Source organism: Diaporthe amygdali (assembly GCF_026229845.1).
Source record: "Diaporthe amygdali strain CAA958 chromosome Unknown NODE_12_length_1037015_cov_66_201586, whole genome shotgun sequence".
In the NCBI taxonomy this organism is placed as follows: Eukaryota; Fungi; Ascomycota; class Sordariomycetes; order Diaporthales; family Diaporthaceae; genus Diaporthe; species Diaporthe amygdali.
The window spans coordinates 895,754-911,184 of NW_026517032.1; the positions used below are offsets into that span (position 1 = coordinate 895,754).

The window sequence follows — 15,431 nt, forward strand, 5'->3', positions numbered from 1 at the left end:
CCATCGCTGTGGAGATGTGCATTGGTCAACGCGCCCAGGCGACAGGGCTGCCCCTCTCTTCGTCGCTTATCTCGAGGTGTTGTGGTTCCAAAACCTGGGCCAATAAACGATATCCCACGTCCTGCTCTCTGGATGACACAGGATTGGAGGCTTGTTGTGCACTTGCCTCCGCCATCCACCCATCCACCCATCCACCACCCACAGCCGTCCACCCGGCACCCTCATCCCGCCATAGGACGGCAGGATGGCAGGATAACCCCTTGACCGTTAACCGTCTCCGCTTCTCCTATCCAGGTTGCATGCTCCGAGGTCTTAGATTGTCCGGAATATTGATCCAGGAACCCATTGGCTGCCGTGGATCACGCGTAGGCGCGGATCGAAAGAGGGTGGGGTTGTGCGTTGCGCAGTGCTTCACAGTCACAAGCAAGACAAGTCCCGGATGTGTCCACAGCATGCATGCACTTAGGCCAGTTTCTTTCCGGCTTAGCCCCAAGCTGCTGGAGAAGAAACGTTCGCTACATGGACGAACATCCGCCACAGACAACGCATTCGTTACGCTGGTCTTTCTGCTGCCGCTTTCAGTTGATGTTGCCGCTGATCCTGCGGCGGCACCACACAACATTTGGGAGTACAGGCCCGTTCCCTGACCGGTGAGTTGCGGCTCAAAATCCCCCTCGCTGGTACAAGAGACACCATCCAGCAGTATCAATGAGACCTTGGGACCCACTCCACCTGCGAGCCTCTCTGCAAATACCAGACTAGCAGATCACCACGGGTTCCACTCCGGTCCAGATCCGGGGCAAACCCCTCAACTACTTCTGTTCAACCCTTCAGCTTAATCTATATCTCCTTGATCCATCGTACTTCTACGCCTTCTACCACGTTTCTCTCAGTTGTGTCCTATGATTAGCAACCTCCCGCGCGAACGGCCTGGGCCACCATGATGTGACCATGAGTGACTCTGTTACTTGGAACTACGATAAGCCTATTTACGACCAACAAAAGGGCCGCTGGTACTACGAGGGTCGGAGGCCTGGTGCGCTTTTGAATCCGTTGCTTCGTCCTGCTTCGATGTAACATGTTTTAAGGTCTAATTTTACTGTCTTTAGATGGATCCAAAGTTCGCAAGTATCCCCCAGTGGGCGAGGACACTGATGACCAGGCGGCTCAGCATGATTCACGGAGTAGCTATCACTTGACTCCTCGCAACGATGCTTCCGCCCTCGCGGCAGGCATGCAAGCCATGAACATCCAGCCTGTAGGGTCTTACGACGGTGACGCTCAACACTACACAACTGTCCAGCCCGCTGGGTTCAGCCCAGGTATGCAGTATTCCCTCGACGCTTGGCCTGGACAACGGGTTGTTCAGAACGCAACCACTTACACATTCAGCCACAGCAGGTCAAGGTCAGACTTGGTCTGAACGTCGGCCGTCTGCTTATGCATCATCCGGCTCAGTCGCCACAACGGAATCCGGACTTGGGTCACAGCAGGTAGACCCTAACGTGTATTCTCAAACCCCGGGCACTTCCCAACAAAGCACTGGAACCGACTCGCAATACCCAGACGGTTACAATCAATGTCGCCGTGTATCAGAGAGCTCAGGTGGGCTGAGTTACCAACAATACGACGATGTGAATAAGGAGCAGCCTGTGTCGTCCTACTCAGGGCTTGCCGCATCTTCGTATGACCAACAGACCACGTCCGGGAATACTATCTACGGGGCGCTTGGTAGCAACCAACCGTACGTGGATGGTTACGGTGTGCCGCCATCTGGTCTCAGTAAGGGCGCTTCCTTCCACTTCACAGCAGGCATTGTCAGTTAACAGGATTTCAGTGGCCTCGAACCCAGACAGTAGATCCCAGGATAAATCACGAAAGCACAAGCATGGTAGTAAGGCAAAGGGAAAAGGCCGCGCGGAAGCTGATGGATACGGCGGCGGCGGGGACGGGAAGTTGCTGACATACAATGGGCCACAATATGGCGGTGAGAGGTCTACCCCAGGCGGATACTACAACGAATACTCCCGCCAAACTTCCAGTGGCGGGCCACCGTACGGGACTGGCTCGTATGCCGGACAAGGTGGCCATGCATCCAGCCAGGGTTAGTCATCACCTGTGAGATCGGCAGACAGTGTTTACTGATTAAAACATACATAAGCAACGAGATTCGGCACCAGTCCTACTGGTGTCGAGACCACTGTCGATAGTATTGACAGGGATCTTCAAGCCCTCACCAGAGAATTGTACGAGCAAGGGGGTGGGGGTGGAGGGCAGTCGACAGCTTGTAAGTGATAAAGAACAACAAACGTAGCACATTGATTGATATTCAGCTTCACAGACCGAGGTTCCACGTACCAAGCTGCAGCTCGCGACGACCTGTCACCGCTTCAGAGCCACTCAAAATCGACGAGGCCAGACATTATCAGGGGAACACCGGGAAATTCCGAGTATCTGGATGGCAGTGAGTCGAAAAGAAGAACATTCTTGGTTGTAATTCAAGCCAAAGCCTAACACTCCCAGGGTATCGAGTCGAACCCTCGAACAAATTCGAACCCGGCAATGTGAGACTTTCGCGTGTGTTTATCCATCGACTCTCGTCTAACGAGTTTGCAACTTCCAGGTTTTCAAGGTGATGTGGTCCGAGCCAAAAGGAGGCACTGTTCCGGGTGGAGGCAGCAGGTTCTCAGACACGACCCTTCTGCAAGACCATATGAGTGGGGTATGGACAGGCTTCCGCCGCTTCATCGTCATCAGGAATGGCGAGGGTCACTGCAATTGCGTGTAAGATAGGTTTCTTTTCCCCCTATCACAGACTTCCGCAGAATACGGTTGCTAAGTCCGACGACGTAGACCTATCTTAACGTATGGAAAGCTTGGATGCCTGAAGAACGGTGTCAAGCCACACCACCACGGTATCGTCTTCGAAAGGGGGCAACAAGCAACCAGACTAGCGAACGAGCCTTCCCTTGGTTTCGACCCCATCTGCATGGAGATGCACCCCGGCGAACACATCTCGGAGGAGTCCAGAGTCAACTACTCGAAGCTCGTGACCGTTGAGCACAACGTGAAGGTTCTATTTGTGGGCCGTGTCCTCTACGACGACTGGCCCATCGTACAGCAGGCCGTCGACTCGTGCTGGGATGCGAAGAAGTCGCACAGATCGGAACATCCCGGTGGCGGCAGTAGTAGCCACAGCCACAGCCACCGCAGCAGTCACCGAAAGAAGAGCAAAGGCTCGTAGACTTTGGCCACCACGAAGGAGTCGCCGTCGGATAGATTTGCTACCACTCACATACGCTCATCCGCCAGGCACACTTCTCGCAGGTGTCCATGTGGCTGAGACAACATCCTTACGATACGTTACCCCGAGCGTCCCCTCTCGCACGCTCCCGCGGGCGCTATGCGGCAGAATTCGGAATTAAACCCCGAATGAGAGTCCGCTCAGCGCTTTCTCTTTATCCATGGATTGTGCTAGAGTGATTCTGTTTTGTTGGCTACTCAACTTCTACTCAGCTGGTTTCCTGGGCTAAGTTCTGAGGCAGACGTTCTTGGGCAGACTGAACACAGTAGTAAATGCCTCGGCAGCCAAGACAATGACGACGACAGAGACGCAGGGAAAGCGTCATTTGTTTGATCGATCCTGGGTTTTCCTTTATTCTGTCATGTCTCTTTGGTGTGGAGGTCAACAGCATCCAACATCATGACTTACGAATTAATGACGACTTGCATCAGCGAAAGTGTGGTAGGAGTCACGGTTGAGCACGAGCACTGGCTTTTAAAATGGTACCTGCCGCGCAGATGCTTCAGTTGAACTGGGTCGCGAAATCTGGATAGTCATACCGAGCTCCATTAATTTGTGCTGTTACCGTCGTCGTCGGTCTTTCGGTATCAGCCGCCCAGCCCATCGAAAGTGGGAAGCTAGATCGATCTCTGCAATGCGTACAAAGATCACGATATTAATGCATTTTTCAAAACATGGTTGCGGTGAAAGTGAGAAGATATGTCCCTATCTTGCACAAAGTATTGTGTAGGAAGACCTCTTTGAAGGACGGACAATCTGTCATGGAAAACCCCTTGTGGTGGGAAAACCCGCAGTGTAAATTATCTAGTCTAGGTACCCCAATCAAACCTATACCCAACGGCTGCAGGTGGGCAGCCACCTGAGAGAGTCTAGGCCCGTCAACCAAGGGTGGGTACTTTTTTTCTCGGGTATTTCTCCAGAGCTGGGGCCAAGGAGCCAATGGAGAAGCAGGGAGAGGAAAAAGACAATCCCATGTCAGCTTGTGATGGATGCATCCCCACTGCGGCTCTTGTGCCAGGTACAAATTGTTTGACCGGGGATAGAGACAGGCAAATCATCAATGCTGCTGGTCAGATTTGCCCGTGTCCGATTGCTTTTTCCTATGTTCCCATTCAGACACCCTTCCTGCTCAACCCTACCTGTTTGTTTACCTACTGTAGAGAGACTATATGGCTCACGGCCCGATGACCAAGTGACAGTGAAGTGCAGCCCTATAGGATTCTATCTACCTAAATAGCAACTGCTCGATTGCCGTCTTAGTGTGCTGCAACGTACCTAGCTCGAGCCTAGGCTGTCTGTGCGTGTGTAGTGGGGACTGCCAAAACAGATCCCTGAGGGCCAGCCAGTATTGTACTGCTGTCACCCCACCTCCAACTCCGTCATCACCAAACTCACGGTCGCATTTATGTCACTGCCGTCGTCTTGAACATCCACTCAGACGTGACGGGCTGCTGCTGCTGGAAGCATTTGCTACCCATATCAATTCATACTTATCTTCTTCCCCCTTCTTCCCAGTCTTTGGATGCTCCATCTGCCCTACGTCTTGGTCCCGTCAACCGTCAACGGCCAACGGTCAACGAGCCACTCTCACGGTTGCCTGAAGCAGGCTGACATCGCATTCACCTCGTCGTCCTCCTTGCCTGGCGCAACACCCATCACGTGCCTTGGATCCAAGTCCTTCCTCTCCTCGTTGCGCGCAACGTTGAAAATCTGAATGATTGCCACAAGAAGATAGGAAGAACTTGTAGGCAAGAGGCTGCGCTGCGATCGACAGCAGACTGTCGGCAAGCAAGCGCGCAAACAAGCCGCCGTCGACAGAGACAGTGGCAAGGCAGTCCGATTGCAGATCTCGCCAACCACACATCTCTTTCCGCGTGACCTCGTGACTGCACAGGGTCTCTCACAACTGGAGCTACACTGACTCACTCGCTCTTCCGACCCAGCAAACGAAGGGCAGTCACACAAGCTCCAGTACTCCTTAAAAGCTACCATCGTACACTCTAGCACCACGAACGATGTCGGGCACCGCGAATTCATCTCCACCACCAGCTAAGCGCCGCAGGATGTCCGCGAGTCCGCCCGCATTTAGCTCGGCTGCGAGTGCAATGGTAGCCGATGTGCGTGATCTTGATCCTGCGAAACCTGAGCCGGATTCCCCAGTGTCCGACCCTACGATCTCAGCCTCCGAAGTCATCGAGGATGGCCAGCCTGGCACTATGCGCAACCATCCTCAAGATGTACAGCTCCGTGCGACGTGGCCGCTGGATGATGTCCCAGTCGAGATCTTCAACTTGATCATCCAATACCTCAGTCGCAGGGACGTTCAGGCAATGCGACTGGTATGTCGCGAATTCGACTCCAAACTTGCCGACAGCTTCTTTCGAGTCGTCGTCGTTCCATTTCGCCCAGAGTTCGAAGCGCTTTACGGCACTTTGAACACTGATCTGGGCATCGCACTGGACAAACAAAAGTACGGCTTGGTATTAAAGAAGAGGGCCGACGAGTCCGCCGCGACCGATGACGGCGACGACATCCAAGCTTGGGCGAGTCCTATAGCAAAGGATGAGGATTCTCTGCTCTCGGATGGGTACCGAGTATTCGACCAGTTCGGGCCCACCCACATCAAGAAATTCGCTCTGGCCCTCGAGCTCAATGAGGCGGACCTGGCGTGTCCTCCCGTCAAGTTAAATCAAGAAATTGTTCCCGCTCCATGGGGCCTGTACCGGTGGCCGATTAGTGACTACCAGCGGTATGCACAACTCGAGGGCATAGAAAAGCTTGCAGACGAGACACAGCACATGAAGAAAGCTTTCCAGCTCCTCCGAGTGGTCAGCGAGATTGGCATCTCATGCGATGCTGGTTTAGGCTACCTACAGGGTCCAGACACAAATCCCCTTTATCGTCGCGTTCTGCCTCCCGTTTTCAGACCCGCTATCTACGGCGATGCTGAACCCGACTCAGACCCGAACTCAGACGAAGACAACGATCGATCCATGAGCCTTGTAATCCTGAAGCAGATGGCCATGAACGCGGGATACGACTCAAATGAGTGGCCTAGGGCCGTGCTGCGCCTCCTCGAGGATGAGGGGCGCGCTGTCAAATGGGTTGAGCAGATATCAGCTTCTGGCGCATCCCGCCATGAGAAGGTGCCCCTCTTTGAGATCACTAAGGATACTACCAAAGAGGAGATCATTCTCCTCATTGAGAAATTGGTTGGCGATGATGACCAGGAAAATGTCATTAGCGCAGCTCATGCACGGGTCTTCGGCCTCACCCCAAACAACCTGACTGCTTCTCAGGTAGAGATGCTCCTAGAACTCGAGTGGGCTCACCGGGCCCTGATGGATTCATACGTTATTGCCGTGATGGACAACAAAGACTCGTTTCACGCCCTTCGCACACTGACAATCGCACGCTGCTCAGGTCGTCATGTCCCTTCTCTGATGAAGTCAGAATTCTGGGAGGCCATGACCTGTCTCAACTCATTTCAACTAGGCGTCATCCCGGATTGGCGCCGGCTCCACAAAGACGACACGGGAGGGATTACCCAGAGCCGCATCAGCCCCATCGAGACCTACGAAGCTGTCTTCAAGCTTTTGCACAACTTTGTCGGTGAGCAGAAGAACATGAAGCATGTGTCCTTTGAGTGGATTTGTGGCGGTGAGTTCGCTGTGGGCAAGAGTCAGCGCGACCGGTACATCATGCCGGCTCCCGTACTCGCAGAGGCATCTAAGATGGTTGACTTGCAACACAACTTCGGCGAAGAAGATCTCATCAATCTGCCTGATGTTGAGAAATTATCTCTCAAGAATTGCTGGTTTACCCCTCATGTGTTCTTGAATATCGCCAAGAAACTGTCGAAGGAAATGCTGAGAGACCTCGAGCTCGAGTCTGTATCTCTGACAGGCCCCCCGTCGAAGTCAGCTGAGCCTAGCATTCATCCCGGACCACAGGGCAAACCTTCGCATTGGCCTTGGCCTCTTTGCGCCGGAGCGGAACCAGGAAGTTGGTTTCAGCTTCAACGACCTGCTGGCGCCAACAATAATAACAACAACAATGCCATGCACATGCCGCCTTTCCACGGTGGTCAGGCTGTTGCTGCTCCTTTTGCTGCTACTGGTCCTGTCGCCCCCGCTGCTGGTGCTCAACATGCTGCTGTTGTCCTGCCTCAAAATCTCCACGGTCCGAATGGCTGGGCGCAGAATACACATTTCTTGCTCGCCAACCCCGGCGCAGGTGCCGTCGCCGTTAATCAACCTGTGGCCCCTGTGCAGCAGAGTGGGCATGACCCGGCCAACTCCAGGTGGCGCCTGTTTTCCTGGCCTCATATCCTTGCCAGTCTCGACATGTCGTCTGAAGCAGTCCAAGCCCACCTTGAGGGCATAGATCCTGACGACCACCACTACCGCAACGTCAAGACGGCCGAGCAACGTTTCTCTGCGAAGTTTAAGAATGTTCTCGATAACCGCGGCGGACAGGACAAATTGAAGACAATCACGTTCAAGTCTTGCGGCTACGCCCTCATTGAATCGTCGCACATCAGCAACTGGAAGATCATTCCGAACGAGCCACTGGTGGTTCAACACGACATTGAATTACCAAATCAGCTAAAAGATCTTGATACTCAGATGCTGATCTCGAACGACGGTCTGCTCGGAAAAGTCCTTAACTACATCCCCGAAAGCGAGCGGCAAATCTTGAGCAGCATATTCGGACTGGGCTTCGGCTGGGAAGACATCTACGACGACATTGTCAAACAGATCGCCATCGCCGATGGCAACCCTGATCCTGGTTCTGGTCGTTTCCACGGCACTGTGTGCAGCTCTGCTGAGACGGAGGTCAACGATCCAAAGTCCAAAGGAAAGCAGATTGAGAGCCTCAACACTTAGGACGATGTGGTTCCTGCGGAGCCAGGTGACCTTGATGATGACCACGACAGCGGCCAGGACGATAATCACGGCGAGGGTAACAACGCTGGAGATGGTTTTAACACGCCCGGTCCCTACGACGGTGTAGATGAGGACGACGACGCGTATCTTAATCTGTCTGAAGATGACCAACCTCCACCACCCTTTGTCAGTCGCTTTAGGGACCCCCCAGCTGTAGCTAGAAATGGGCTCACTGCGGAGACCCTGCGAGCTCTCAATGAGTCACAGTATGCAGCTGAACCAGTCGCTACAACATCCAGCAATACAACCCAGCAGAACGGCGAGCAGCTGGTTCTTGCATTACGAGGTGACGTTGCCCAGAGCAACTACCAACAGGGTGCTTCATCGCAAGACGGGGGTTTCCCGAGCGGCGAGCAGCTTGTTGTTGCAGTACGAGGTGGTCCTAACCAAAGCAGTGAACGACAAGACGTTGGACCGCAAATTAATCTTGCTCAAAGCAGCGAGCAACAGGATGTTGTATCACAAGAAGATCTTGTACAGAGCAGCGAGCAGCAGGTTGTGGCGTCGCAAGATGGTCTTGGCCACAGCAGCCCTGCTTCAGACGCCGGCGAGGATGGATCTCCTTTGATCAACTCCCAGCCGCATACTGGCATATAGGGAACTGCCTTGGCCATCCTGTACTGACTGACCACCAATTACAAGACATTACGACCTAGAAACGGAAAATAAAGGCGGAGACAGAGAGCAAAGGAGTGTCAGGTTGCTGCTTTGTTGCTTGGTGTACTATCATTGGATTAATGTCTTGCATTGGCCCTTGCGAATGAAAGGGAAGAATATTTGGGTCAGTGAAAGTAGAGCGCGGATCCGCTTACTCATGATAGTGTGTCGATTGTCTATGGGGAATGAGGATCAGGTCTCTTTGTGGACAATGCGTGGAAATGGCACCCTGGCAGGTCTTCTCGCGTGGATCATGGTGTCACACTGTGTTTTCGACTGGAGGTCAAATACGCATTCGCCTCGGTCTACAGGTCATTGGAGATCAGTGAGCAAGTGGCAGGTACTGGCCGAGAAAGATTTCATGAGCCGCAGTAGCCAGCGACTCAGGCATGCTAGCATGTTGACTAGTTATTTGAGAGGGTGAACTGACACCCCCCAAAAAAATCGCAAAGAAGGATATTCCTGTACCTTGTTCTTGTTTTTGAGATGTGCCAGGATTGACCTGCGGTTGTGGCCATCGTGGGCTCTCAGTCCTCGCTCACCTGGGTTCGCATCGAGGCGGCGCTCGAGTCTCCACATAACCCAGGCTACGCTCAACCGAAATAGTTCAGAGGCACATCCTGACATGTGCAACTATTGTAGTGAATGGCCAGTTTGATAGGCAAAGCATGCACCTTTCCACGGCTTGCCTTGTTGCACTCAACGTAGATTATGGCCTCTTTATGTACGTACTGTCACGAGAATGCTGCTCACGAATTGACCGTCTGCATTCGTTCCACAACACACTTTTGGCCTTGGTCTATTGCCTCACTCGTGGTGGCCGGTAGCTGGTTACGGAGTAGGCCCCTACCCACGCATCCTGTCTGTCTGGGCCGGCCCCCTCCTCACCACCGCGACCTGAATTTCGCTGGATGTTCTCGGTATTCGGGGGAAAATTCATTCATGATTTATCCGTCTTGGATATTTTTTCGCATGCCAGACCGTTACTGCCCGAAATGCCATGCCTCAATACACCGGGTCCCAGAAAAAGCGAAGCCGTCCCTTTGCACAAAAGCCCATTTGCTGGCCCATGAATGAGCCATCAATCCATCACAACACCACCTAGTCCGCCCGGGTGATTTAGGCGGTGATGGCCTTGCGCGTGCGCGCACCACGCTGCCTCGAGTTCAGGCGCTCCTCACGGCCAACAACAGCCTCGGACTTCTGGACCACCTCCTCGGCCTCGGTAAGGATCAGCTCGATGTGGCAGGGGTTGGACATGTAGGGGTTGATCTAGATCACGATGTCAGAACTCGTCCTCCCAATATTCGCATTTGTCATCGCGGTTGAGACGTCGGGCCATAACATACACGACCGTGGGCACGGTAAGTTCGTCGGCGCTGCTTGGGGGCCTGGTTGACTTGGATGTGCTTGACGACCAGAGCGCTGGTGTCAAGACCCTTGGCATCGGCGTTGGACTCGGCGTTCTTCAGGAGCTGCAGAAGGAACTCGGCGGACTTGACGGGCCATCGGGCACGGGAGACACCCCACTGCTTGCCTATACACCATATGTTGTCAGCCTCATGTCATTTTGCGCAGTTGGATTTGTCCTGGCGTCGACTCCTTCATTGCCCAGGTATTGCCCAGTCGAGTAGAATGATAACCCTGGAAGCCCAAGCTCTTTCCATCGCCCGTGTGGCGGCGCTTGACAGTTGCCCCACACCAATCCTCGAAATGTCCCATATCGCCAGTCACGGACGGTTTGTGGTGGTGTGTAGAATCGTTCGTACCTTGCGAAGCACGGCCGATGGAGCCAGCGTAGCGGCGGAAGGGGACGATCTCCTTCTTCTCCTTGACGTTCTCAAGGAACTTGACGGCGCGCTGCAGCTTCCAGCCGTTGATGGCCTGGGCGGTCTCGCGGGTGTTCTTGAAAGAAACTCGGAGGTAGGCACCGCGGGCCTTGGCCGACTTGGAGGGCGCGATCTCGGTGGCAGCGTAGCGAACCTGTGGGTGGAACGGTCAATGTCAGAACTTCAACACAGAGTCGCCTCGCCATGCAGTCCCATTGCTCGTCGCAACCGCAGCCGCCTCGCCTCGGGCATCCAAACAATTCAGCAGCCCGGGGGTGCTGGGGCAATCGGCAATTCGCTCGTCTGGGGCTTCGAAAATCGGGGGTGCACTCACCATCTTGACGGTGTTGATGTGGAGATGGTGTCGTCGTCGTCGTTGGGTGTTGATGGTCGTCTACGGGTCTGGCTGGCTGGGAAGTTTTTTGCCGGTCTAAGGACCAGTCGTCCCTTCCCAATCGTCCTGTGGGCGGGCAGCCGGTGAAATCATTTTGCGTTCCAGCCAATCAGGCTTCCCATTGCTGCCCCGCCTAGCGGAAGCTCCATCCTGCGCTAGCGGGGGTACCTTGGTACTGCGCCGACCCTGGCCTCGAAATTTTTCCAATCTTTTTTTGCAGCAGCAAAAGCTCTTTGGGTCGGCCTCACCAGCTGCAACTGCAACACTCGACAACCCTTCACTTATCCACGGGCAGTGACATCTTGCCCTGTCGCAGTAACGCAGAGATCGAATAGATCATCGCGACTCCATTTTTCTTAAGTTTCCGGAACTACATCCTAATCAACCATTTAAAATGGGTTTCGCCCCTAGAGGACGTGGTGGTGGTGGTGACCGCGGGGGTCGTGGAGGCGGCTTCCGTGGAGGCGGTGATCGCGGCCGCGGTGGTGGCAGAGGAGGTGGTGGCTTCCGAGGTAAGCTGTCTGAAGTATCCCCCATGGCATCTGGACAACTCAATTAATCGCAACTACTAGGTGGTCGTGGTGGTGCTGGTGACCGTGGCGGTCGTGGAGGCCGTGGCCGCGGTGCTCCACGTGGTGGTGCTCGGGGTGGCCGCGGCGGTGCAGCTGGCGGTCCCAAGGGCGGAAAGAAGATGATTGTGGTATGTCAAAGAGTCCCAGAAGTGAACGAGCAAGACTGCATAGTCCCGAATTGATGCTCACATACACTGTGTTCAGGAACCCCACAGGCACAAGGGTGTCTTTGTCGTTCGCGGCGGCAAGGAAGATCTGCTGGCAACCGCCAACCTCACCCCCGGCGAGTCCGTCTACAACGAGAAGCGTGTTGCGATTGAGAACGCCAAGAGCGAGGATGGTACGGCAACCAAGACCGAATACCGTGTCTGGAACCCTTTCCGATCGAAGCTGGCTGCCGGTATCCTGGGTGGTCTCGAGTCCATCTACATCAAGCCTGGCTCCAAGGCCTTGTACCTCGGTGCCGCCTCTGGAACTTCCGTCTCCCACGTTGCCGACATCGTTGGACCTACTGGAACTGTCTACGCCGTTGAGTTCTCTCACCGTTCTGGCCGTGACCTGATCAACATGGCTACCCGCCGCACAAACGTCGTCCCCATTGTCGAGGATGCTCGTCAACCCCTGAAGTACCGGATGCTCGTCGACATGGTCGACTTCATCTTTGCCGAGTAAGCTGTGACTGCACGAATTTAGCATTCTGGACGCCAGGACTAACCTTTCTTAGTGTTGCTCAACCTGACCAAGCCCGTATCGTCGCCTTGAACGCTAAGCTCTTCCTGAAGCAAGGTGGCGGCATGCTCATCTCCATCAAGGCAAACTGCATCGACTCTACCGCACCACCGGAGCAAGTTTTCGCCCAGGAGGTTGAGAAGCTGAGGCAGGAGAAGTTCTTCCCCAAGGAACAGCTCACTCTGGAACCCTACGAAAGAGATCACGCCGTAAGTTATTTCTTGGATTATCTGCCTCTATATATATATATATATTAGACAGCCCCTTCTCATTCGTCACTACCTCCTTTCCTCCCGGAGAATCTCACTAACAATTTCGTACAGATGGTTTCGGCAGTCTACAGGCAGAAGGAGTTTGTGCCGTGAGCTAATGATACTGGGGCATGAATATGCTATCTTCCATTGCTATTTGATGATTCAGGGTGTTCTGTCGGTTGGATGGTTTTTCTCTCTTCGATTCGGCACGGGCGAAAAACGGCGTTCATGGGCATCATCTGTCAGGCTTTTTACGTGTAATGCAACACGTGTGTTCTACTACATTCTCAGAGGGACCAAAAACTTCGACATATCATGTGGGCTCCAGCGTCTCATCGCTCGATGTTGATATGTGCTCCAACAACTCGACGCTGCGGCCTCAAAATCTTGTCCAGCCGTGAGGAGCTGGACGATACGTGAAGACGGGATCATAAAATCTCTGCATGGGAGAGGTCAGGGTGATGAAAGGCAGCCAACAATCGGAAAAGGCTACTTGAACGGCACCCAGAGAACAGGAGAAGTGTCAAGGAATAAAGTCACGGGAATGTTCTACTCTAAGTTCTCCGTCCGAGGACACATACTGTGAGCGGACATGATCACTAGTTAAGAATCATAGTTTACCAAGACCACTGCTCTTGATTCTGCAGGATACCACAATATTCATTACTTCGTTATCAATCCATTATCACTTTACGGAAACCTGTTCAAGTCACACACGTCTCCACCTCCGGTGTCGTATGCTCGACGATGTCCATCGTTATATTTTGGGTTGGAGGTCCTCCATCTAATCCCTCAGCTCATTCGTTTCTTTCCCCTGGACGCCTGTCATCAAGATGATCAAGCCGGAGCTCGAATAAGAGCAGTCGCCATGTGCAGGAGCCGGCCAACGTGGTACAGCTGACCCGAGCATACATCTCTGCTAAACCAGATCTCCCCGAGATCAAGATTCTGTGCTCTCCTTCACACCAGTCGCTAGTCCCTTCGACCATATGATGCATTTCTTCTCGAAAATGCTCGCGTAACATTATTCACCATCATTGACGCTATGCTCTGGCAGCACCTCGCTTGCTGCCTCACAATCCACCCTGTGAGCATCAGGACGGTCCCATGTTCAAGGCTGGCGCTTTGAGGCATCCCTCCATCAGGGGCTGTCTCACCGTCTGCTACTCTGGAATCTCGGAATCCGACGTGTCTTGCTCCCAGAGGAGTGTCCGGCCCTGACCAATGGCACGCAGAGCCTCGTTGTAAGAAGACGAATCGACGATGGCCGTAAGGGTTGACTGGACCTGTCCGTTGGCAAGCTTTGGTGAACCCCGTGTTACTCCTATGCTCTGCTGATGGATGTGGTCGGACGAAACAATGGGCATATGGGATTGCTGATGCGCCAATTGAGAGAGCGAGTTGTGCGCTGGGCCGTAGCCAGGATAGACGGCCAAACTTCGTTGAGATTCGACGTTCCATGGCGGCAGAAGCGTCTGTGGACCTGGCAGTGGTGTCTGAGATGACGAGCCAGGCCACCGAGGCTGCGAATTCGCGTGCTCGGGGATTGAAACAAGAGTGTGACGGTTTTGAAGGGCGATACCTGCGGGAGGAGGAAGGATCGGCTGGTGTGTGCGCTGGACGAAGCCGACTCCTGAGCCGACGTCAGAGTATGGGCTCATCACAGCCTGCCTCTGATCAGATGCATACTGAGACTGACTTGGATTTGCACCCCAATATGCAGTGCTAGACCACCCGGGTGGCACAGGGGGCATGGCTGTTGCCGCATCGCACTCGGGCTTCGCAGCACACAGCTGATATTGTCGACTGCACCGCCGGAAACCCTCCGGGATGATCCTCTCCGGCGCTGGCTCACATTCCATTTGATCCGGCGATGCGCCAACCGCATAAGCCCACTCGTCGACGGCGTCCTCTCCGCTCTTCAGGATCTCGAGCAGATAGCCGTGGAGTCGGCGGTTCAGGCTTGCACACTTGTCGCACCATGGCCCTGCTTGCTGTGCCGAGAGCGTTGTAGATGCCGTAGAGATGATACTCAATCGCCGGTTTACCGTCCTGGATCGGGGCGCGAGCATTGTCACGCTGTTGTTTCTCGGTCCCCATCTGTCTAGGCCGTCGGCACCGCCTTTCTGTGGTTTGCTGCGGAGGCCGGCGAGAAATGCCGGTGGTGAAGCCGAGTGCTTGCCGACTCGGCCTCGTCTATCGCAGCTGTTCTTAGCCGCCAGACTAGAATTCTTAGGTTTTGACTTGATGCGCTCTTTGCCCAAGGGCTCAGGGTCTTTCATTTCGATATCGCTCGAGAAGTTATTCGCATGCCGTGGCTTGCGTGGGCCGCCTCGATTTTTGTTCTTGGACATGATGATTTCAGCAGAATCTCAGGTCCATCAAGATGACTTTCTCAAGAACGATTGTAGAAGACAATAATGAATTGAACGCGCGATAACTGGTCGGCTGGCATTATAACTGGTGTTCGGTGACTTGGTAATAGAGAGACCTAACCTACTTATACAACGCATTGAACCGGCCGAGATCTCGGGTTTGTGAGCAAGGCAGACGACTTAATCACCGAGTATACTGAAGACAAAGAGCGAAACTGTGAACAAAGTGGAAGGTCAAATACTAGATATGGAGCCTACTCCTTCGATGTAAGCCTCCTCGGCAGACCAATGTTAAAACAAGTATGGACGACTCCAGAATACATCGGCGAACATGATGTATCGCATCTTTATTACAAGACATGAAATGC

General features: G+C 53.8%; 5 protein-coding genes across 5 annotated transcripts; 3 read left to right on the forward strand and 2 right to left on the reverse strand.

Moving 5' to 3' along the window:
• Positions 1-951: 951 nt before the first annotated feature.
• On the forward strand, positions 952-3,244 carry J7T55_001983 (uncharacterized protein; the record flags this gene model as incomplete). The annotated part of the gene is made up of 9 exons (XM_053142902.1): positions 952-1,036; positions 1,110-1,322; positions 1,393-1,782; positions 1,838-2,104; positions 2,162-2,246; positions 2,334-2,464; positions 2,524-2,564; positions 2,624-2,784; positions 2,854-3,244. The coding sequence occupies 9 exons, from the start codon at positions 952-954 to the stop codon at positions 3,242-3,244; spliced, it is 1,764 nt and encodes a 587-aa protein (XP_052994435.1).
• Positions 3,245-5,319: 2,075 nt separating this feature from the next.
• Positions 5,320-8,850, forward strand: J7T55_001984 (uncharacterized protein; the record flags this gene model as incomplete). Its single annotated transcript, XM_053142903.1, has 2 exons — positions 5,320-8,118; positions 8,194-8,850. 2 exons carry the CDS (start codon positions 5,320-5,322, stop codon positions 8,848-8,850), a joined length of 3,456 nt encoding a protein of 1,151 aa, XP_052994436.1.
• Positions 8,851-10,029: 1,179 nt separating this feature from the next.
• J7T55_001985 (60s ribosomal protein l17) lies at positions 10,030-11,076 on the reverse strand (the record flags this gene model as incomplete). Its single annotated transcript, XM_053142904.1, has 4 exons — positions 10,030-10,182; positions 10,260-10,447; positions 10,680-10,893; positions 11,074-11,076. The coding sequence occupies 4 exons, from the start codon at positions 11,074-11,076 to the stop codon at positions 10,030-10,032; spliced, it is 558 nt and encodes a 185-aa protein (XP_052994437.1).
• Positions 11,077-11,527: 451 nt separating this feature from the next.
• J7T55_001986 (rRNA O-methyltransferase fibrillarin) lies at positions 11,528-13,089 on the forward strand (the record flags this gene model as incomplete). The annotated part of the gene is made up of 6 exons (XM_053142905.1): positions 11,528-11,645; positions 11,706-11,833; positions 11,910-12,373; positions 12,430-12,643; positions 12,758-12,795; positions 13,017-13,089. The coding sequence occupies 6 exons, from the start codon at positions 11,528-11,530 to the stop codon at positions 13,087-13,089; spliced, it is 1,035 nt and encodes a 344-aa protein (XP_052994438.1).
• Positions 13,090-13,851: 762 nt separating this feature from the next.
• J7T55_001987 (uncharacterized protein) lies at positions 13,852-15,042 on the reverse strand (the record flags this gene model as incomplete). The annotated part of the gene is made up of 1 exon (XM_053142906.1): positions 13,852-15,042. The coding sequence occupies one exon, from the start codon at positions 15,040-15,042 to the stop codon at positions 13,852-13,854; it is 1,191 nt and encodes a 396-aa protein (XP_052994439.1).
• Between the last annotated feature and the right edge of the window lie 389 nt (positions 15,043-15,431).